This window comes from Monomorium pharaonis, chromosome 3, assembly GCF_013373865.1.
Source record: "Monomorium pharaonis isolate MP-MQ-018 chromosome 3, ASM1337386v2, whole genome shotgun sequence".
NCBI lineage: Eukaryota > Metazoa > Arthropoda > Insecta > Hymenoptera > Formicidae > Monomorium > Monomorium pharaonis.
Window position 1 is genome coordinate 11,258,677 of NC_050469.1, and position 24,646 is coordinate 11,283,322.

Consider the following 24,646-nt stretch of genomic DNA (forward strand, 5'->3'; position numbering starts at 1 on the left):
CTGCACAATCGAAATCGGGCTCGATTATCGTTCAAGTTTCAAACGTTCTGCGAAATACTTCCATTAAACATTGGTGATCGTCATTCGGCGAATTGCGGTCGTTACGAGTTTTATTCCGAGTGCATCAATGCAGAAGCCAGTTTAGGTAGATACTTTATTTCTGCGCTTTTCGAAACGAGAGATTCGTTCTCTAACAGTCACGATCGGCTTCACGCATCAAGAACGCTAACAGGAGAGCAAAAATTTCCGAGGAAATAGAGGCGCCGGGACATAGAGCGAATTGAGAGCAATATTCTCTAACTAGCTCAAACGAAAGAATACGTTCAATACATTCGCGTAAGATCCAATTTTTAGCATAATCGCAAGAACACTTTTTCTTTCTAAGATAATTGTATGTGGTTCTAGTTAATCAGTCAATTAAAATCTATAATATGCGATTACTTCTAAAATACAAGCAATAAAAATAATAAAATAATATTAAGGAATATAATAATATTAATTAAAAGAAAAATGTAATCTGTAGCAATAAAAATAATTCGGCTTATATCATTTTAATTTCTTTTTCATTTCATCCTGCTAGCGCGAAGATAATTCACTCAATGATAGAAAGAGATAGAACAACTGGAGGATCAATATTCATCGTACAAAACAGCTGATAGATCTGGAATCCGTCGAAATTTAATTTTATATAAAAATAAGTGTGTTTCGTATTTCCTCTATGTCGGGTCTTAAACACGTGGGCCTCTTTATACGAAGGACACGGTATGCGGGTGCGCCGGATTAGGTTTACTTTATCGCGAAAGTGAAAATCAATGATGGGACCCGATAATTGAAAGATAAGGTCATCGAAGCAACCCGTTATTTCTGTAAGTAAACAAGACCGGAGAAAACGAGAATTCCTCTGGGCGTGAGAGATGAAATATCGTGGGACTTAATGGTACTCTGCGATCCTCCTCTGGTTCCGCACAAATAATCGTTGTAATACGTGACGGTGAAAAATAATAACAAGTTAAAGTTATCGACACTATCATTATTATATGTACATGTTAACTTGTATTTAATATTAATATGACAAAGAGACAAAAATGCAATTTTAGAAAAATATTTTTAATCAATACTACGTGACTTTATCTTATGATTTGCGCATCGCGTATATAATACGCGTATTTAATAAACCACGTATTTAATAAAAAAATATCGATTTATTTTATACTTTATTTTAAACGTTAACGGAATATCCAAAATCTGATTTATATTTTTGTATTAAATCTGTCAAGGAAATTTTATTAATGTAGGAAATTTGCACAAAAAATAAGATAATACTTTTTTAATATTTCTTTGAATATTTCTACTTTGAATATTGAAATCGATTACTCAGTCAAAACACTCTCCATTCAGACTGAAGTATCAGAGAGATTAGTAGAGACGATAATTGCCGATGTCCCGCGATTTTCCATATCGTAACGATTTCGTTACGCAAATTTGACTGGCATTCAATTATTCGGCCTTGAGATTCTATTCGATGGTCCATGTACTTTTCTGGTCCTTAGCACTCCCTGCTGTCGCTATCTCATTAGGATACACCCAGCCTTTTCTACCATCCTCGCACCACCGACATTTCCCCGCCATCGTGTCTCACCTTCCTTTCCCTTGCACTCGTTTCTACCTTTTAACATAGTTTTCTCGAGAATGGGATTTACAGAGTGGAGGAAGGGATGCTTAACCCCCGGGCACTTTATTCGCCTTCGTGTTTTCACTGGCACGATGAAATTTATTGTGTACCTGTCCGGGACTACACGGCTCGGATTCAATATGTACTTATCATACATCTATTTTCTCTTTTACAATGTGCATTCTCTTTTTCAGCTTTAGATATCTGAGGGTAATCCGAGAAAAAGGGCTCGTTTCAATTTTGGAACATCAATTACTTCAGAGATAAGCAAGTGAAAACGGAGAATTAGGTTTTAGAAGGGAAAAGAAGGAACTGGGTGAAAACTGCAAGCGGAGTAGAAAGAAATAGGTGAGAACTCAGGGAAATTTTTGCCTCGTATGGTTACTTTCTTCTCTTTCCCTTTTATCCTGTAGCATTAATCATAGTCAAAATCTTTTCTGAAAATAGCATTTTAACCAAAAAGTTAAGAAACCAAAAGTTAAGAACAAACTTTAATAAGATACTTCCGTATTAAAAAGAGTGTTTTTATTTGGTAGGTATTCAAAATATTTTCTTATTTCTCTTGCAACTTAATGCGAGAAAACAAAATCATTATTCTTTCTAAAGAATAATTTTGTTCTATGTAAAAAGAACCACTGGTAAATGCTTAATTTAACTTTGATAACAGTATGCAAAAAACTTGTAGCGCGTAATTTGCTTCAGATACCGAATAATTATATGTATGTATAATCCCAAGTACATATTTTGCAAGTTGGTTAAAATTAAAATTTGCTTGTGAGGAAAATAAACTATAGAAGAAGGTTTTAATTTAGATTTCACGAAAAATGTCGAAGGGACGTTCGTAGATTGCTAATACGTTTTTCCTGAAACACATCGGAAGAGAAACGCTAATGTCATCACCGCAATTTCCGATTGATGTAATTTCTCAAAATTTCCACCACAACGGGGAATAACGTAATAATTTTTTCGCCCTGAAGATACATTTTAACGAGTACGCGACGTAATGAAAAAAGCTCGACGCGTCCATCGGGCGTGCCCACAACGAAAACGGGACTCGGCACTTTTAATAACGCAAAGCCAGTTTGCGTTTACCGGAGTTTGCTTAATGCTTAATTACGTGGACTTCTCTGCTGATTAGATATTGTCCCCGCGACTGCGTCACGGGCGTTGCTATTATGAGAATTCGTTAATTATTTCCTAGCGCACCGCGAGAGCGCGAGCTTTTTCCCAGCGTTATTGTTAATCCGATTTCTTTCTGGTTGTTTTGCGGTATCACGAGTCTCATTTAATTTAGGATCAAAGAATTAAGATTTTAATACTAGGTCGAGGATGTGCGTGGTGTATTCGCGTGGCAAGACAATATCTGCTTCTTAGACGAATAAAATTTAGAAAAGTGCAAAATGTAATATACACTTGCTTTAAAAGATTTAAATTATTGATAGTCTAAATAATTTTAGAAATTATTCTTTATGCGTAATTTAGCGTAATAATAATTATAATAATTAATCCATATCATAATTTGACAGTTAATTAAATGGTCAAATTACACATGAAATTAAATGTTCAATTATACTTAAGATACCTTTTCAATTTAATTAAAAGGCATCTCATAAATAATCATTAAGAAATTATGTATATGTCTCAGAATTATAATTCTCTTTACTTAGATAAGACGAGCTGATAGAGAAGGTTATTGTATAATAATACTGGATGATCATCTCACGTTACACTTCTGGAATATACATGGTGTTTGCATACATACGCCATCTACATATACACGTGTGACGTTGATCAAATTAAGTTAATGGACGATGAGATCGGGCTTCTCGACGCGCCCATGTTAAATATTAGCAGAAGACTGACCTGGCAGCTTCGTTAGGTTGCGTTTTCTCAACACGATGCAGAGCGTGCTGGTGTTGTAGCGATGCCAGAAAGCAACGAGTTGCGAATACATTTAAGATACTATCTCGGTACATGCGCTTATACGCGCCGACATCCGCGCGAATCTTCTCCGGCCCCGGAGTTTCTCTCTACTAACTCTAGAAGTTTCATCTTACAAAGTTTCGACAAGAGACGTGGCAATTGCGGTTAAATTCTTAAGTAACGCCTTCAGTTTAATCCAGAGCTTAAGGCTAGCTCCGTCAAAGTATTTAAGAACACTGCTTTTATCTACTTAATTAATAATTTGTCAAATTCTTCTTGAATCCTACTTATTGTCTAATGGAAAAAAATACAGGAAAATTACAGAAGCATTACGTATTATCATCTATTTTACACGGAAACTTCTCTAATATTATCACTCTTTGCTATCCTACTCTGATCTTTGATTAATTTAATATCAACTTTTCATATTAAATGTTATCGATAATTTAATATAATTTGCATTTACGTTAATATAATTAGTTTCAAATATAGCCTTTATACGTATGTAAAGGTTACTCCAATTTATTGTTTCAGGCAACGTTTTGGGGATATTGCTCAGCTCACATGCGACTCTTGATTAATTAATTGAGTAATTATTCGATCAAAATTACAGATCGGATTATATCGATGTTCAAAACGCGGTGACCAAACCAATGGTGAATTTAATATGTAAATTCCCAAGGTACTAGGCAAATCGCAATCCATCGATTTAACAATGCAAACGAGTAGTTAAATGAATTAATAAATCAAAATGTTATTTTGATTTAAATCATTATTTTGAATTATTTATGCAGTTTCGAATGCATTTCCGTATATCTAAATAATCAATCCGAATTACTCGATATTTGCATTTGTAAAAACGTACAATGGTTCCTATATAGTAGAAACTTTTTTAAATTATACTTTTTATTTGCAAATATACATTTTTAACAATCAATTATTTTCTCAATAATTAATCAAAAACATTCCCTATGTAAAAATATAAACGCATACAAATAATGCATGCAAAAGTACAAGTAATCACATTGAAATTACTAGCCTTAATGTACCTCGTTAACGGCCAAATTGCGGTTAAATTAATGGAATGTAAGTATCGCTATATTTCGATAATTAATGAGTAAAGGCCTTCATGTGTTGATCGACCGACAATTTATAGTGACTGACAAGCGGTGCACTGTACCTATCGCTTAATGCTCCTCGCATCTAATATACTGCGGTCTGCACGTGACAGATCCATGGTTTCCGATAATGCCGCGGTTAAGAATCGATAATTATCCTCTTATCAGAATCAAGAGAATTAAAGAGCAGATAATATTGACGATAATACTTTTATAAGTAATCTTTAATTATATCTTTTTTGTCAATTAGATCTTCTATTATATATTAATTAAACAATCTTAATTATAATTTATAGAACACGAAAAAATAAAAGCATATATTAAACGCTTGAAAATGTTTTAGTTTTAAACGATATTTATATTTAAAACACTGAAATGTTCAAAGCTGTTAATGATTTCAGTTTTAAAAGCTTTAGGCCCGATTGCACCAACGTTGTTGTGATTTTAAGCGAGACTTAAACATACGCAAATCTTTATCTTTGTCTTTAAATGAGTAAGGACATATATTTAAGTCTCACTTAAAATAACTTTGGTGCAACCAGGTCTAGTGTTTTAAATCTAAATACCACTTAATACACTCAAATATTTTTTAAAGATTTTAAGAATGGAAACAAAAGTAAAACATTTTAATATTTTAAAATTAAACTTTTTTTGCGAGTGTAAGAGAGATTAAATTTTAATATAACTTATTATTAATTTTTAATATAATAATTTAATTGCTCATGTGTCTTTTCTTGTGTCTAGCATGTATGTTTTATCATACATGGAAAAAATTTCATAGTAAATATTATTGTGTACGATAGCAGCCACGAACCGCAAGAAGAAATTTCAAAGAATTATACCATAAGTAGTATAAATACTATGGTAATTTGATAAAAGACTTATTATAAATTTTCATAATTGCTTCCTTGATCCGCAATCACTATTTAACATAGTTTTTACTATAAAATTTTCTCCGTGTAATTGTAAATTTTTTTACAATCAGATTCTATGTAAATTAAATCACGTTAACAAATAATAATAAATAATATTAATTGTTATTAATATTAATATAATTATCAATAAGAGTCACCTTCGTTCTGATTAATTTAATCGATAATAATATTTTTGGAAGAATGTATAACGTTTAATTTGTGCTTTGATATGCGATGCCACTTATAAGATAGATGCTATATTCTCTTTTCTACATAATAGCGCATTGTGATGAAGATTCGAGGGCATTGGGATAAAGAGTCGAGTACGGTTGGTTTTCACTTCAAGCGTCATATCAATGATGGTCACAATAAACGAGGAATAATGACGCCCCAGTTTAATTCATTTGTCTATGTTAAAGCAAAAGATCTCAAAGAGATGATTCCCAAGCATTTTAATTTTAATTTTAATTAACTCTATTGTTTTGTTTTGTTGAAAATTTCTACTATCATATCATTTAAGTTATCATAAAAATTTTTTAAAGAAATTTTTTAAATAAAACCACACACAAAACTATCAAAGAGAAAATAGTTTTTGATTACAATATTAGTAAGAAAATAAAATACGTTTTAGGTCAAATAAATCCGAATAAAGTCGTATGGTTAATATTGAACTTGCAAAAATACTGTTTAAGGTTTTTAATCATAAAGTGACGTAAAAAATTTCATTGTTTAATCAATTTACAATTCGCAATTTTTTCACAAAATTCTGTTGTAGAACGTCGACAGAAATGTACCGTTTTAAAAGGCACTAGTAACAATGATTTCTGAATGTATAATGCTCTACATATTCCGTCTATATATTATACAATATTAAATATATTGAAGGCATGTTTATTGCATTTCTGTTAAGAAAATTTGTAGACACTTTGCAAAACGTGATTCACTCACCATGCACTCGCCGCCAATGCACACGTCCGTGCTCTCTGCGTAACATCTCGTGCCGTCTTCCACCTTATCCGCTAGTTGCACCACTATTGTCTCGTCGCTGTCGAATTGCAGGCTATCCGTGGAATCGCGCGGCATCGTCTTCTCGCCCGACGGCACTTCCTGCCGCGATCGTCTAACGCCGTTCTCAAGGGTCTGTTCACCGCGGCAGATCAAAGCGCACGGCCTAGCTGGGTCGTAATGGGGGTACCATTTGAGAAGTTGCCCGCTGTATGGCACATTGTTGAAGGCGGCGCATTGTACCGCGCGAAAATCGTCCGATTTCTCACAGGGCTGAAATCACAGAAAAGAGAATCCGTTGAATCGCTGGCGGACTCATTAAACGCTTTTACGACGTCATTACGTCGCTACAAGTCGCTCTTCGAAGAAGCCGTCGTTTCGCGGAAACGAGCGATCTAAATTTTTAACATCACGACTCGATTGTTCATACTGGTCTTAAGCTTGATTCACAGATAATTTGGTGGTTTTGCAATTGTTTCTTTTAAATAACAAACCGTTATTGTTTTTCAATCAATTTTTAATTTTAGATATAAATGTATATAACTTGATATATTATTTCCGAGATAATTACTAGGTCAATTATGATAAATTCGCCTTCTAACCCGTTCTCTGTCTTTTACCAAAGTTCTTTCAATTTCAAAGGTATTTTCTTGCTGCAGTGATAATTCCATTAATATATAGCAAAAGTATTTTGTTATATGGGTTCACGTCGAAGTGTATGGAGGACAAAGTTTCTCAATTCCAGGGATAGCTAATTAGAGCAAAATCATATTCCATTTATACTTCTCGAACTCGAGCTTGAGATAGCGAATCCAAAGTGAAGGATCGACGCCTGAGAGCCGAGAGTTACCATCGCAAAAGTGCCCGCTAATTATCGTTATAATTAACCATTCTATAGTTGGACCGCGATATCTCCGGGGTATTTCTATCGACATTTTCGCCTCCGCGAGTTTACCTCACTTCTCGCAAAGTTAACGAGCAATGTAAGTTCGCCATGGGGAAACGTTCATTATCTTCCAACTCTTTGCTTTCTTATCTATTTCATTCGCATCGTGTTCCGTTATCACCGTGACAAAAATATAATTCCCGAAATTCAAATCAACGAATATTTAAACGTAACAACGAAATATCACTTTACCGCAATAATTATGTTATTAGTAGGGTTCGCTTATTGTTGCCAGTAATTAAATTCAAAGAAGAACAACTCAAGTGATTACAAATTAATTAATTGCAAGACTATAATCGTCAAAAAGTCCGTGGCAGCAAATTTACAAATAATTCTAAAATTAATATAAAGGGCACAAATATAAAAAATGCAAAAAAAAAAACGTCATAAAAAATAATTCGTTAAGACTTATGTGTCTAATCATCAATCGATGGTGAAACAATAAATATAATAAAGACAAGTCAAATTCATTTAAACCGAGAAGTTAAAACAAGATTATATTTGTCGTCAAACGTGTATGAGCGTAAACAAGCGTCTGAATATTTCTGTACATAGGAACATTACCGAATGTTAAAAGTAAACATTACATGGCCTTTATTACCGTGTTATAGACACTGTCTAAATTCTCAGTATGTTTTTTTAAATTTATGGTATCGAGATTCTTCTTTATGAAGAACATTTTAGCAATCTCTGTTTTTCTTCTATTATTTTCGCAATGTAAAATGCACGGGAATTGCCAATCGAACTCGTGGTTCATTGTTAAACAATGTTTACTGACACTACTGAGTGGCCACTTTCATGTTTCCTTATATCATTCACGTGTTCCTTAATCCGCGTCTCGAGATGATGTTTCGTTTGCTCCACGTATGCCGCGTTATAAGTTCTGCATTTGATGCTACAAACTACACCAGTTTTCTTTAAACAATCCGTTTTATCCTTGCCTTTTTAAATAATGCAATCTAGTTTTTTTTGGCACTTTAAACAAAGTGTTGATGTCCAATTTGTTTGAATAAACTTGTTTAATTAATTTGTAATCACTTCAGAAGGACCAAATTCTATGGTCGAAACGTTGTAATTATTTAACTTAATAAAGGAATTTAGCTAGTCAGTTGACCATATAGTTGTTTTTCTTAATTGGAATTATTTTATTATTCTACGAAACTATCATGTTTGTAACATATCATTATCACCCTCATTATTATCGATATGCATACCACAACATAATATTTATCATCATTTATTATCATTGAATTATATTATTTATTACCATTGAATCAAAAATTATGCAACGTATATTTTTATACTATGTTAAAGTGTCTCCCTAATTTATACGTGTGACTAGTGACGGATTATCCATTAAAAGTATTAATTTCATGCTTAGTGTTTTGCGTATTAAAAACCGTCAAAAAATCAAATAAAAAATTGATGCTTGTATATGAATTATATTCTTATTTAAGATTTTGTAAAAATTCTTTTTATAATACCGTCTCCTACCGGAAATTGACGATTATCGCGATTTTTACTTTGAAAGTTGCTTTGCGGAATAGAGATTTGATGCTATGGCAAGATCAAGGTCTTTAAGGCCCTTAAGGTTCTTCAGCCAAGATATTCTTCTACGATCTGTTTTTCTTTATTTAATATTTATGCAAAAGTTTATTTAAATCCACTTATTCGTTTATAAACCTGCAACAAAATTAGGTCATCTTCGCTGCAGAAACTATTAGTGCTGAATTTTCCGTTGTTTCTCTTTTTCCAGCTGCCTCTAAACCCAAATATTTACGGATATTTACAATCAAATCTTTTATCGTTGATCCGAAAAAAGAATAAGCCTAAGAAGTTTCAAGTTTTTATATATCGATAACTTATCCTAGACTCAAAACATTCTTAAAATAATCTAAAGATTATATTGAAATAAGCATTACGTTAGCAAATAATCGCGATTAATTTCATTTCTCAACGAGAGAATTAATTGTGGTCAGTTGCACGCAGGGACAAAGTTTTGGTATAAACAACGTGGCGGAATCGCATTTCGCTGCGTCGTGTATGATAATTATTCGTGGCATCACACGGCGCGTCAACTCTGTTCGCGATAATTATCAAATTCGATGGAAAATATGCAGGTGCGAACTACGCATGGCGTGTCGGCCACGCGAAATTTACACGTATGGTTCGATATGACCGGCTACAGCAGCTCCAGCCGAGCGACACGGATGGCGAGGATAATGTAGCTAAACATTCGCCGCTACTATTGTTAGGAACAGTGTTTGTTGTAATGAATTTGCCGGCAGCGCAGTAATTAATTAGCGCGGATCGGCCAGCCGCAGAGTTCAGTTTCAATTGGGTCGACGTATATTCAGACGATATATGCTGAGTTTACGTGCAGCATATTGTAATCGTTCCTACAAGATACCTGTTCAATGATAATAACGAATTGTTTTCGTGCAGGCAAAATCAGAGTAGCGCTTCTCGATCTCTCACTAACAACGTATTTATTAGTATTTTAACATTTCGGTTATATTTAATTGTTTAATTTAACATATCGATATATAGCAGAGATAAGTTAAATGTTCTCTGGAAGAATATTTCGTGAAATTTCGTTTAATTCATCTTTTCGCAGCGATTTGAATTCTTGCAAATCAGAAAATTACGTTAAGAGAGACGTAGAGAGAAATAGTAGGAGAAAGGAAGTTCAGTTTGTCGTTATTACTACTACCACTGTTTCCCTCAATCTTGATTACTACTAGCTCGCACGTGACGATTCCGCAACTTGCTGAGTTAGTTTTCCATGTTATAGAGAAATAATCTGTAAAGCAGTTTGCAACTATTTAGCAATATATATCCTTCTAAAGACATCTCTATTGTTATACTTATCGCTATTACTTTTAGTATGATTATATACAAGTATGTTACGTACATATAAATTGTTTTTATTATTATTTAACAAAAAGAACCATTAGATTAAGGAAATTATTTTGGGTATTATAGTATAAATGATAAAAAAGATGAGAAAGTATGCTTATTTTAATTTTAATTACACTTGTACGACATCATATTCGTATAATATTGAGAAATATGTATTAAAGATTTGTACATTCAATATGCCTTTGGATAATTTGAATGCTGAAATACGTCAATAAAAAAAAAAGTGACAAAAACTTGTATTATAGAGTAAACGAGAAATCTGCGAAACAGAATATTCGTTTCGCTGCTGTGCGCAATCGCATGTATAATTTACTGAGAGGGAAAGTAAAAGAATGTACGCGAAATGCACTTTAAATCTATTTTTAGCTAGAAAAATTGTCTATTTTTTCTCTTCCTTTTTCATGACTAAGCTATATTATCAAGCAATTAATCTTTTTTCCGGTGCAAATACATACAGAATAGCATCATTCCGCTATACAAGTGTAAACATGACTCCCGGGCATCCTGAATTATTAATTTTCTGTCGAATTATTCATTCACAGAAGCTTGCCCGATATGAGATAGTCGGAAGAAGATAAAGGGCACAGATATTATTATCTATTCATTAACAGGAGAGAGATAGAAATGTGGATACTCTTAAAATAAATATACTTGGGTTTCATAATATTATTATGTTAATTTCATCAAAAAGTGATTTGGGAATATTATTTAAATAATAAACAATTATTTTTTTATAAATTTTTATTTATAAAATATTTTTTATTTTTTAAAACAGAACATTTTCGAAATTCCGGTTTATGCAAAATAATGTTAACTGGTTATTTTACATGAAAATTTTAGTTTTTTCTATTCTAGTTTTTATTAAAAAAATTTTATTTATTTATTTGTAAAATTAAATCTTTCCAACGCGCGGACACAAGAAAATTTCGAGATCACAAAACATTCGGCGAGTGCATTAAAAAAAATGTTAAAAAATAAAGTAAAATAATTATACAACTCTATTTTTCATTGTCTTTTTTCATCCTTGTACTTAAAAGATATCTTGTACTCACAAGATTTCCTTAAAATTATGTTATACATATATTTTTTTACATTGTTTAAAAAACTTTCGAGAATTTAAGAGCGTATGCTTGTTTTCTCAAAGCGGCGCTATTATTTACACGCTGTTTGCGGGGATTTAATGCAATTTCTCAATTAAAGTACCACTAATTATTTCAAATGCCAGAGAGAAATTTACGTGTTATGATTTTAAACTTGAAATGGAAAGGAGATTCGTCGAGTAATTACGCGGTTGGCTTCTCAAAATAACATGTACCGAAATCGACTCGCTCTACGAAGTGCAGTGCGGGAATGCCGCACCCTTCGCGAGATCGGCTGTGAAGTAGGACTGGAGGAAGAAACTCGGCGAAGCGCCGAAATCTGTTGGGAACCGCGGAAGCCGCAGCACGGAGTTCGAGCGCTCCTTAACAAGGAATCTCAACTACTCATTACGCAAAAGCGTTTCTACATCCAACACTCTTGCGCCGATGGGATACCCATGGGGCATTCGCCAGACGTTTCAGCCGATTACGAAACCCCGTGCACTCCGGGAACAATGGATAATACCTTTCGCGCGACACCGCAGCGACAACTTACTTCGTCCTTAAAATTGACGATACGAGGGCAGATACAGCAAAGGCTCTAACATCAGTTCGGGAGAATTACTTCACCCCAAATATATTGACACCTGAACGTGACGATAAACAATTGCCTACCTATATCTCAGACTCATTTCTTCGAAAGGTACTTATTTACCTACTTATTAATACAATTTTAATTAATTAATTAATGAATAGTTGCAATTAACGGCTGATCAAATTTTTTCAACTTGTAGATATTATTTTAATTTCTATTATTTTAATCTACAGCTAGCGGGATGTTTCATTTATATATTTCACTGAATAATGAAATAAAAAACAACAATATACAGGTGTTATGTATGTGCATATATCGCACTATCAACTGCACAAATAGTGTTTTATTGGAAAGAATTCAAGAATGCATCAAGTACATATATATAGCGTTGAATGCGGTTATACTAATTTCCCATTTTTGTTTACAAAATAACCAATTTACCAACGCACCGATAAACCGTGTACAAATCAAACGCGCAGCGTTTCGCTTGTTTGTTGTACAAAGTCAACATTCAATAATTCAAATAGTTAATGAATATTTATTAAATTACATTTATCTGAATTTTTCGTTCTGTTTCCATTCAGCATATAAAAATTGCGTGGAACCACGAACAGGTGCATGTGCCATGTTATTTGTCGCATGCGATCTGTCCGTTTATTTTCGTTAATATTATAGTCCGTAAAAGTCCACACGAATACTACAAACAATTCATAAATGTTTAATCAAGCTGTTAATTATTTTAACTGAAATTTATTATACTTAAATATACATGATAATTCAAGGTTTAATTAGCACGTATTTATCATTTTATTTATTAATTTGCATCTTTTTTAGTACTCAGGACAAAAGAACAATATTAGATAACTATTTTCAAAATTATTCGTGAATATGTTATTAACATGTTTAATAAATATTGCTGTTTAAAATGAGTAGTTTAAAATAAACAGTTTGAAATAATTTAGTATGCTACAAATTCAAATTGCTTGTGTATTTTTATATATATGCACAGACAAGATATCTTCCGTTCTAGTTCACGTCATTCGTTAATAAAACATTTAATAATAATTATCTTATATTAATAAAATATTTCAAAATAATTATAACTTTATATCATTTCAAAAAATTAGAACGATTCTTTGTTTGGACAACAATAAAAAGGTTTCGAAAAAAATAACAATATGTAAAATTATAGCAAATTAAAAAAATTGTTTTCTTGTTATCAATATACCAAATATGCATAATAATATAGTATTGCATAAATTTTTCTGAATCACATTTATTCTAATTAAAAATTCATCCGTTTATTGTATATATGCTACAATTTTCATTGCGTCAGTGTCCAATTATTGTGAAAGCGTACGTATGAAATGAAAGCACGTATCAATTTTAATTTATCAATGCTCATTTATTTGCCGATAATAATAAACATTGATTGCATTAAAGATGAGTAGGATCATTAATAATTTACACAATAGATTCTGCATAAACTTGGTAAAACCATTTTTATTCTTAAATAAGTATGTATATATTAGTCAATATTTTATTATTATATATTTAAAAATAAAGATATTTATTAATTTTGGAGAGAAAAAGATCTACAATATCAAAGCATTTTAATTTGATTTCCGCGTTCTTTTTCGCTAATTTATTCAAGAGATTTTTTAAAAACGTATACATCTGTCTGTAATAAATGTAAAACAGTGAGTTTCATGTTTGATGTGTCGCCGACGAATGCATTGTCTGTTCCGCCCACTTTTGGCAGGGTCGGATTTTGAAAGAAGCTCCATTCGTCGCGCTCCGTTAAAATATCTTGTGAATAGTCCCTCATTGAGAGGTGGGCAAGGCAGGCCGGGAAAAGGGATGCAACCGTGGAGCAATGTCGCGATGCGGGATACACCTAGAAGTAATACGAGCGAGTACGTCACGAGTCCACTTTCTTTCCACGAAGTGACGTCTTCTTGTGGATGGAATAAAGGAAAACACAATGGCACCTTTTTCCACCGTGACGACGGTTACGATAACAAGCCGGCCTTTTCCACCCGGTAAGAATTCCGGTAAGGACGAGAGAGCACCGGAAGGAAGTACAGAGGCTCGAGGAGGTCGCGAGCAAAATGTGCTTGCGAAAATAACATTCTGAAACGTGTCTATAGGACGCGAGGCTGTTTTCTGTTCCGAAGGGAATCGTATCCCGCGAGATGCGCACCTGGGCACTGCGATATTTAATTAAAAGTATACTATTTGCTAAGTACAACGTTAAGAGCGTAAGAAACATGAGTAATAAAGTATGCACAATTTTTTTTATCGATGATTCATCGAATGTTAATTATCTCACTATCATCATTATAAGAGAAAAAGTCTAAAATCTACAATTATTATCTCATATATAAACAAGAATATAAAATTTTCTCTAAAGAATTTGTTAATCTCTCTTGAACAGATATGACTTACGTGAAGAATTTTGTATTCTACATTAAGAAAAATATATTCTCATCACTCAATAAAAGTTTTTATTAAGTTGTGAGAAAAAAAAACAATATTTTCAAAAAATAGAATCTATTAATATTATTATTATCAAAACAATCACACATATATATTGTGCTCTCTAAACGATTATTATGATATTAAAATAAAATTTTTAGAGACATCTAAAGAAGATTTTATATATTATTATACCGTATATAAATTTCTTTTCAACTATCTTTGTAATATTTTCAAAAAATGTACAAGAGAAATTATCATATTAATGTCACAAATAGATATATCCCTCTTATCTGTATCCACTAATATCTACAGGCAAACGTAAAAAAAAAAAAAAATCCGAAAATCAAGGTTTGACACCGCTTTGCGTTTCACGATTTTTCCGTTAACCTGGTTTCTCGCGCCACGTTTCACTTTAAGTCCCTCCAGTCAACGAAACGCCTATCGGATTCGCGGACAAACGCCCCGTGAAATTTTATTTTGCGACGTACCGAACAACATCGGTCGGAGTGTTTCTGCGTGCGCCAATCGTTACTGGCAGCCATGTGGCATCGACCGGAGTGAGAGGGGTGGCTCGATCTCCCGAATCGTGTCTGCGAGCTGCGAGGCAGCCCAGGATGCAGCGCGCACAGAGAGAAAGAGAAACAGCGGCGGTAGCTAGCACGTTTCTCGATTATCCGTATTTACGGAAATTCCGCGCACGTTACGCCCGATAACTTTCGTAACGGATTACTCGACGAAAGTTTCACACCGCGCGCGCGGGCGGAAACTTACCCCGATAAACTACACCGCGCGAATCGTCAATGCAGTCAAATGGAGCCCGAGGCAGGCGCGCGAGGCTCCTCAAACAGCGAGCAAGCCACGCTTGCGGATTCCACGATCACGCCCAAATGTCTAAACCTGTCACTCCGAATTTCCTACATCTCGGAGGAGGGGGAGGGAGTTTTAATTGAGCACGCTACATGCGCGAAAAGACGGACCCTTAAAGTACCACGTGAAAGTGCGTCACGCTCGCACCAAGGCGCTAGTTACATGTGACTTAATTAATGTTCTCTCGAAAACGAATTCCGCAATCATCTTTCATTATTCTTAACACTTGTTACTACTAGGCATATTCCCACAAAACACTCCGCAATGTTGGAGCAACTTTGCAACACTTCTACAATACTATTACTGAAATGTTCTGTGCTCTCTGTATGGGTTTAAGTTACAAACAGAAACTCAAGGCAATTTTTTTCAAACAAAAAAACAAACGACTGTTTAAAATAGTTAAGGGCGTATACGACGGCATCATATTTATGAAATAAAAATCTAAAAAGACATGCAACATATAAAAAATTTATTTCGAATTTTTTTTTAATTGGCTTAATTAGTAATATATCTGGAGGCATATTTGATAACAAGTTTTTAATCAGTTGAGATTATTCATTGAAACTTTGCAATTTTCAGTTTATTTCTCACCGATGCATTGTTTACTTAAAATTTAATACGCCAACAGAGTATGTAATAATTATACAACTTTTTAAATGCATGTACCATATCGATTCAATGGTGCAATAATATTTGCAATATGTATCATTTTTGTGACCTGGAAATATATATGAAAACAGGAATAAGAAAGAATAGATCGATTAACAAGAAAACATGTTTATAGCGTCGTATAATTTTGTAGAATGAGGCTGTATGCTATCCATCAAAATCTAATGTTTCATTCTTTTATGTTTCTGATATTATGTACTAAGGTGACCACCGAATACGAATACGATACTTGAATAGCATGTTTTCAAATAATTCATTTCTGGATCGAGTTAAATAATATCTTCTGTGATTAACTATTTATATCTCGGACTGGTCTATTGCGTCACTATTATTTTCGTTTTAAAAATACTCGTTGTATTAATCTCGGGATATAAATAATTTTTCATTTATGAAAGGATTTTATTTTTCTTCGAACAAATTTCAAGCAAAAATCTATTTTCTTATACGAGATTAAAACAGCGTCGGTGCATAAATAATTAAAGTCGCAGATGGACGGCGAATATATATTTAACGCTCGGAGTTATAAGTTTCGATTAAAAAAAAGGATGTTTTCATTCTTTTTTTTATTAAAAGAAAACTAGAAATATGTTTTCTTTCTCTAAGCGCTCGCTTAATGAAACGATTGTGATAATCCGAGCGACAGATCTTTTGGACAACTAGAATCACCAATGTTATTGCATACGAGTTGGCAGTTCCTCCAATATGCTCGGAGAGAGATTTCCACTGTTTTAATTCCACAGGACCTAAATTTTCGCTCGATCCTATTCCTGCGAGTATTCAGCTACCGTAACGCAAACATATCCAACTCCATTCCGAATCGCGTCGTAATAGTTTTGCCGAATGTAATATCTGATGTTGTTCAAGATTTCTCTTTTCCCATTTTCTTTTGCTACTAATTGTAAATGCAATTTTGATCTACATACTCTAAAGAAATTTATATAATCGTATATTTATTTTTGTCCCGGCATTAATATTAACCTAAACTAAATCATATATTTTACATATATTATATACAATACGATATTGTCTTACAATGTACATGTATTAATTAATCATAGATAAATATATTATATTCTTTTATTTTATTTATTTTAATTAATCCCTTTTTCTTTTGTGGAAGTCGCCTATCACAAAAATCATGCTAGAAGTGACTTTTCAAATAGAAAGCTTTAGATTAGAATTTTACAATCAATTAGAAAAAATACTCGGTATGCAGACAGTGCATTTTGTTTCATTACTCTTATAACGAATTTAATTGTTACTATTTCTCATGTCCGATATTGAATCGCAGCTTCGTTAGCAATATCGCTCGCTCGGTGGATTTAGGGATTATCGTGGTATATAGATGTTGCAACGTGACGATGTGTAACTCTGGCACTAACCGCTTCGTAATCACCCACGGTTTCGTCGAATTTGCCCTGATTTCGCATGGCACTCTTCATCAAGTACAAGCATCAGATAGCCTTTCGTTATGCAATCGTTATATAACATACACAAGTGTACTGACATGCGTTTATCGGCGTTTATGGTAAATGTGATTACTAGCACGGAATGTAACCTCCCTTTGTTGATACCGGCTAAAAGTGCATCCAATTTCGTTCACAGTTAGCGACCTTTTCGCTTTCATATCACTTCCGCGCTCTCACGCATGAATAAAGCTGAGGGTATTATCTCACATCTCGCCGGGGTTAGACCTCGCGTTAGATCTTTCATTCTTTAAAACGGAGTTCAATCGAGACGAATTTTACAATTTGAACAAATTTAAGAATTTATATATTTTTTCATTCACAAGATTTCTTGTTTTTATTAATTATTTTTATGTATATAAGAAATTTGTATTATATACAAATTGAATCTTGTATACTGTGTAGTAACGTTTTATTAGGAATATATTTTGCTGTACATTTAGTAATTGATAAAAAAATTTAATCAGCAAATACTACTTAAAAATATATTGTTTTATATATCTTATTACTATTAATTATTTTGAAAGTAAAGGTACCGTTCAGATTGTTATTTAAATTGTAGAAATCTCAAATATTTACAATTCATAATTTCCTATTCGGTGTAAAATTTATTAATTAATAAATCTGACGTTCGTATAATTTGTTAAATATTTTATTTCACACCTAAAGCAAAGTTTTAAATTTCCATGCAAGACTGATATTTGCAACATGCGTTTATCTTCATGTCTCGTATATTACTGTATCTAATCAAAAGACGGCGCCTACTTACTGTACACGTGCTGTAATTTACAATCCGAATTTATAATGCATTACATGGTCGCGCTAATTAGTCTAGCTGATCCCAGAGTCGAATTTGACCCAGTTTCGTGCATAGATTGTCATTATCCACTGACAATGTGTGATCTTCCAGTGTACATCCGTTACGTGCACGCATGTATTGTACGTATGACTCGTTCTTCGCCAGCAGAAACTGCATATGAACGACGGAATGCACTTTCGCAATTATTATCCGTTATAAGCGTTTTCAGTGACAGAATTAGTACGTACAGACGTAACAGAGCTCTATCTCACAGTTCTTTTAACGGCTTATTAATTATTGAATAACGTATTACTTTCTGGGATAAATTATTATACTGTAAAGAAACATTCTTAATTTTGGTGAAATTTTAAAATTTTAACATTAATTTGCACCTCAAAAGACATTATGCAAATGATAGATACGATGCAGTGTCTTGCTCTTTGACTCGGTTGTCGGTTTATTTATTTATATCTTTCCCTGTAGTTAAGTTTAAGTCTAAAGTTACCCGAGCACAAACCTAATGACAGTAGAGCAAGACAGGGCTAATTGTAGAAACCACTACAATCTCGCGTCTCGGTAACGTGCTACTCGATCGACTTCACCAGTATAATAGTAGAACAGGCAGTTATAAATTATATTACAATCCCAACAGCCAAGTCCCAACATGATGACGTTGATTTGTCGTAAGTTTCTCGTCATTAATTACATCATTAGTAATCAAAACATATAATATTAATGGTAAAAATAATGTTGAAATGTTATCGACGTTATTAAAATACTAAAAGATGTTATTTTCGACAAAATATATACGTTACAAGTAAAATCAATTTTATTAATTGACATCACATTCCAAATATATATGATAAATTATGAACAAAAAAGTATTCAAAAAAAGAACTTATGTTGCCAACGGTAATAAAAATATGTAGTCTCTCTTTCTCTCTCAATATCATTAATACATCATCACGTTGAGATCATATAAATTTAGAGCTGAAGCAAATAAATATTCGCGTAATTAATAATGTATTTAAGATCACTGTTATTTTTGGGAGATTAATCAATAAACTTGCGAAAAACATTTTCTAAATGTTGGATTATTTGCAAAATTTTATTTAGCACAATTATAGTTCATCTGGTATTTATATATATAGTTTTTAAGCAACTCGTGATTTATTTTATTTAAAGTATTTAATTCGTGATTTCAATTACTATATAGCTCTAATAACAAACGTACTCTATTTTGATTGCGCTGATCTCGAAGCAATTTAGTGTGATTCGTAGCGAAATCATTACCGTTGCATTAATATTAAATATCTACAAATTGTATATATCGCGTAAACAGTTTTGATTTAATTAATTTATTACAGCAAATGGTTCTATTAAGTTTTAACGGATATATAAACAAGTATAATTTGCAGCAAATATTGCAACATATTGCAATATGAAGAAAAACTTGTAATATTTTATTAGCAATCTTTATATTAATAAAGATATAAAAAAATATAAAACATATTAAAAACCTGTATACATATTTGTAGAATAAGGATAACATTAAAAATATTTTGCTCTTAATTTGTGTTAAGCTTGAAAACGAAACAAAAAAAGAATTTTTTTCTTAAAATAAAAACGTTATTTTAAGAATGGTTTATTGGGTTAACTTTTTTTCCCACTGTTTACCTCACTTCCATTTTAATTTAAAAAAAGGGTAGATTAATTCTTATTAGATTAGATAAAAAATGAGGTATTAAAAATATTTTTTAAACATTAAGAACTGTGCGTAAATTAATCGAAGATACATAATAGAAATAAATAATGCGAAAGAAGTTAATCTAGTAAATTATTCTTAAAATAGTATTATATATTTAAAACTGTACTTTGTTATTGTACGACAATGTTATTGAGATCGTTCTTAAAATAAATGTAGAGTGGAGCGCAATGCCGTTCACTGTACTGTCATCGAATTATGTATAAAGTTAGCGTCGCTCCAATCTCTGAAACTGCACGCAACTACTCTGGCAGCTTAATTAATTCTCGACTACTATCGGTGAGTTCAAATTTGGTCCAGTGGAGTAGATATTTTACAAAATGTATTTTACAAAATATGTAGAAAAAAAAGAGAACAAATTGCGTTGCTAACTATATATCCGGCATTCTTTTTCATTTTTTCCCCTAGAAAATCAATATTTATTTGGTCTTGAGAGACGCAGGAAGATATTATTATTCGTTAGAAACAAAATTTTAATAATTCCCTGGCACGCAAATCTTCCGCCCAACATCCGAGTTTCCTGTGCTTCGTGTATTTTCTTTCCATCTTGACGTAACGATGTACACTAGCTGGAGCACGCGCAACGGATTTGGCAATGATTTCTACTATAGTGAGGCAGAGAGCACGGCGACCTGGAATATTTGAGCCAGTCCGGGCGCTACACTTTTATTGCCCTCGTCTTGCGCAGAATGCAGTTCCGCCCTTTTATCGTTCGCGTAAATGTTGTTATCAGCAGATATCCCAGTACGCAGATGGTCCATCTTGTCCCGCGCTGGTGTATTTCGCACGTGTCGCGATACGCGCATCCCTTTTTTTTATATTTTAAACAGAAAATGCGCGACAGCATGACTGATCGGCTCCGTTTGAGTGGATCGTATCCATTAGTTTTATTTTATACGTAACGAACACATTCACATCCATCAATTACGAATACATGCCCTGGATTTTTCTGGACAATTCCGGCTTTCGGCCATCATTATTCTCCAACTGCTAATTTAGATATGCGTATCAGTTTGCACGCCACCAACGTCACTCTGCTGAAAAGAAAGGAGATAGCCCTTTCATGAAATATATGCATGATAGAAACACTCCTTTCTCATTGTAATTATTATTATCATCACAAAACAAAGTTAGTAATTAGCGATAATTTAGATGCGCTTTTATTGTTGACGCATCCTCGGTGATTGTAACTTTTAATTGAGATATGAAATAAGCAATCTGATAATTTAAATATATAATATACTTTGTTATTATCAGGAGCGTTCATTGATTAACAATAGAAGTGACAAAATGTGCGCTAATTGGCTTAATAAAATGATCGGCGAGATGTAAATGGAATGTTAATACGATCACGTCGTTTATTATAACTGGTTCCGCGGATCAATATTGTTTATCGCAGTTTATTATTAACTGTCGATCCGGCTCCAAGTTCGTTCCGTGTCATCACAATAAAGCCGGTAAATATTATCACTGTGAAGCGATTAGCGAATAAATTACTTGCGTGCTAATACTAAAACGCGACATATATCACGCTCAGTAAATCAATTATTACGGAAGCATTAATATCATTTTATACGCCGAGATTTTTCATGAAATTTTCTGGAATGCGTAATGTTTTTAAATAAAAAAAAAAAAATGTAAAACTTGTTCAATATACGCAATAAAATGTTTAAAACACGCGGAATTACAAATTGCTTTAGATATAGATGTTGCTGTTATTTTACGAGAGATTTGCAACTGCTTTTATGTTAGCATTGAGGTTTCGAATAAATACACATGGAGATTACAAAGTGTGCACACACATACACACACCCATTTCAGTCGTGAAAATTTACGTAGTATACGGTGTGATTATGCGTTATGCCTTTCAGAATTTATTTCGCACTATATTGTGCATAAAAGACTATTAAATGCAATTAATTAAATTTAATCCCTAATTGTCCAAGTAGACCACAATAAAGATTTTGAGATAACCTTTAGCCACATAATGCGGCTATTGCGGCAATAGAACCATTACTTTCGGGAGACACGAATGAATTTCGCTTTAGTTTACTATATTATAGATAAGAAAATCAAATATTTGTTAAACAGTTATTAAAAGAGTATATTTAAATTTGTACAGCCAAGTGTGTACTTGAAATATAATGCACTATGTAAACCTAAATGAACTTTGCATTTCACTCAGATGCATTAAGGAAATAATTTAAAATACTTAACTTAAAATCCATACAGATGATTATATCAGATCATATTATTCAATATTTATTCTCTATTAATTAAATTTAATTAATTTAATCAATTGACTGTTTCTAAAAGTAAAAAATCCACAATTTAATTTATGTGTCAACATTTTCTAAAGATCTTATTACCATTTACTGATTTATGCTAGTAACGATAAAATATATTTCTAATTTGTATTATAATTTCGTAGAATCTTTTAATACGCAGATCATGTGAACATTTCTCAAATTATAATACTAGATTATGTAATTACACATAAGTTCAAATCAAACAGAAAGTGAATAAAATAAAGCAGATTAAAATTTGCATTAGAATTTCTAAACTTCTTTAATCCAATTAACGAGCATTTTAGTTCAAACATAGTTTTAATTTGTCTAATAGATGATTTAATTTATTTGATCTACTCTATGCTTTAATCCGAGTTTAGGTTCATTAATAACATAGCATTGGGAAATTTAAAAAATTCAATTTATCCAGTTTAAGTTATTTATGCCCGATTTCTTCATACCTCTCGATAACCATCTTCCACATAAAGATATTCGTTAAATAATTAAAATTCACTTTTTCACTAAAACTTCCGGTTACATATCTAATAAATAACTATTCTTCATACTATTAACTTTCGATACAAAAGTATTAGAATTTTATTATACATTATCATATTTTATTAGCGAAGTGAGGTTATAATTTGAGATACATTTCGGATAAATTTATCGTACACTTATCTAGAGATAAAGAAATTGGACATTAACAATATACGTACTGTTCATTTAATAATCCAACACACATTGTATATTATACATAATACGTTTTAATTTCACGTAAAGTTTAAAAAAGTAAAATTCGTCGTTTTCGTATGCAAGGTGTATTTTCAAATAAAAACTTTTGTTTTCTTATATTCATTACTTTATATTTATTTGTCTACACAAGCGTTCACATTTTGTGGAATTATTCAGCCTCGTGAATGGCAGCTCTCGGCGCAACTTCGGCTTCATTAGTCTCCTTCCGTTCTCTAGAATCCTAAAACCCTAAATTAATTTTAATCACTTGGCACGGCCGTCTTATCGACCTCGGCGCGAAATCTCTCGCCGCATTATCGCAGTGACGACAGTGGCGAAATTTTCGTCTCTCGCTTCCGCAAATGAAATTTCTCTGTTTTCGTCGCTAGTAAAACGTAGGGTACAACCCTCGGTGAAATACACACCGCGCCATTACGAGTGTTAACAGAGCGCGCCGAGGGAAACCAAAGAGGAACCGACGGGCAAAGAGACCGACGGGGTAAACGGTGGAAGGAGGACGACAGTTGGGGAAGACTTGAATCTGAATTCAGTGCACGCTCCCCCGTTTCGTTATACTAATGGTGTTGTGTTCCCTTTTCTTCGCTCATTTTATTCGCCGTGATTCTTTCCGACCGCCGCAATCGGCGGAGCTGGCTCGCTCCGGCGTAATTCGCGTAACTGGCCCCGCGCTGACGAACTTCCCTCAGACCGCCGCGATTCGTCGTTTGCATTGCGCATTTTTTTTCCCCGCTCGTGGTTAGTCGAGATATCTAGATGCATGCGCGAGAGAGCAAAATTAACGTCGGGAAGAAATTTACCCAGGGTGACGAGGTTCGTTTCCTACGTATGTTTTTCTAGATTGTACCTAGAAGTAATTCCTTTGAGAACGCGGCCTCGAGTCATTTCGTGTGTAGCATCGTAGATGTTCGCTTCTAATTGCAAACTCGTTCTTGACATCGCGGGCGCGTCTATTTTAAAACGTCATTTGCGCTAATGAGAGAGTAAATAATCGTCCGCAGAATCAATCGTAGAAAAAAAGGTGACATATTTTAAATTAAAAACTTTATGTGTGTGCGCGATTTATTTGTTAATATGTGTTCAATTGATTTCAAACTCAAATTTTGTAAGCAAATTATCTTCAATCTTTTCCGATTTCTGCGATATAATATCTTGTATAAATACTGGAGTTGTTTTAATCATTTCCTATATAGATTGGTGTATTAATAATCTTTATATGTATAATGGAAAATACAGATTAGCTGTAGAACTATAATCAACTTATCAAATCATTACTTATGAAAATTCTGCAAAAAAGACCTGTTGAGACCTCAACACTCATAGGGTCAATTGTTCCAATTTATTGGGAAACTTTATCCAACAGGTATCTATTATCTGTCTTCACTTA

General features: G+C 33.0%; 1 protein-coding gene across 3 annotated transcripts in view; it reads right to left on the reverse strand.

Annotated features, from left to right (window-relative positions):
• Nucleotides 1-24,646, reverse strand: part of LOC105837787 (protein madd-4) — a 208,534-nt gene that overhangs the window by 28,889 nt on the left and 154,999 nt on the right. For all 3 annotated transcript variants that reach the window (XM_036284102.1, XM_036284101.1, XM_036284103.1), the window contains exon 5: nt 6,576-6,905. In XM_036284102.1, the coding sequence (XP_036139995.1) occupies nt 6,576-6,905 (330 nt within the window). The remainder of the gene's footprint in view (nt 1-6,575; nt 6,906-24,646) is intronic.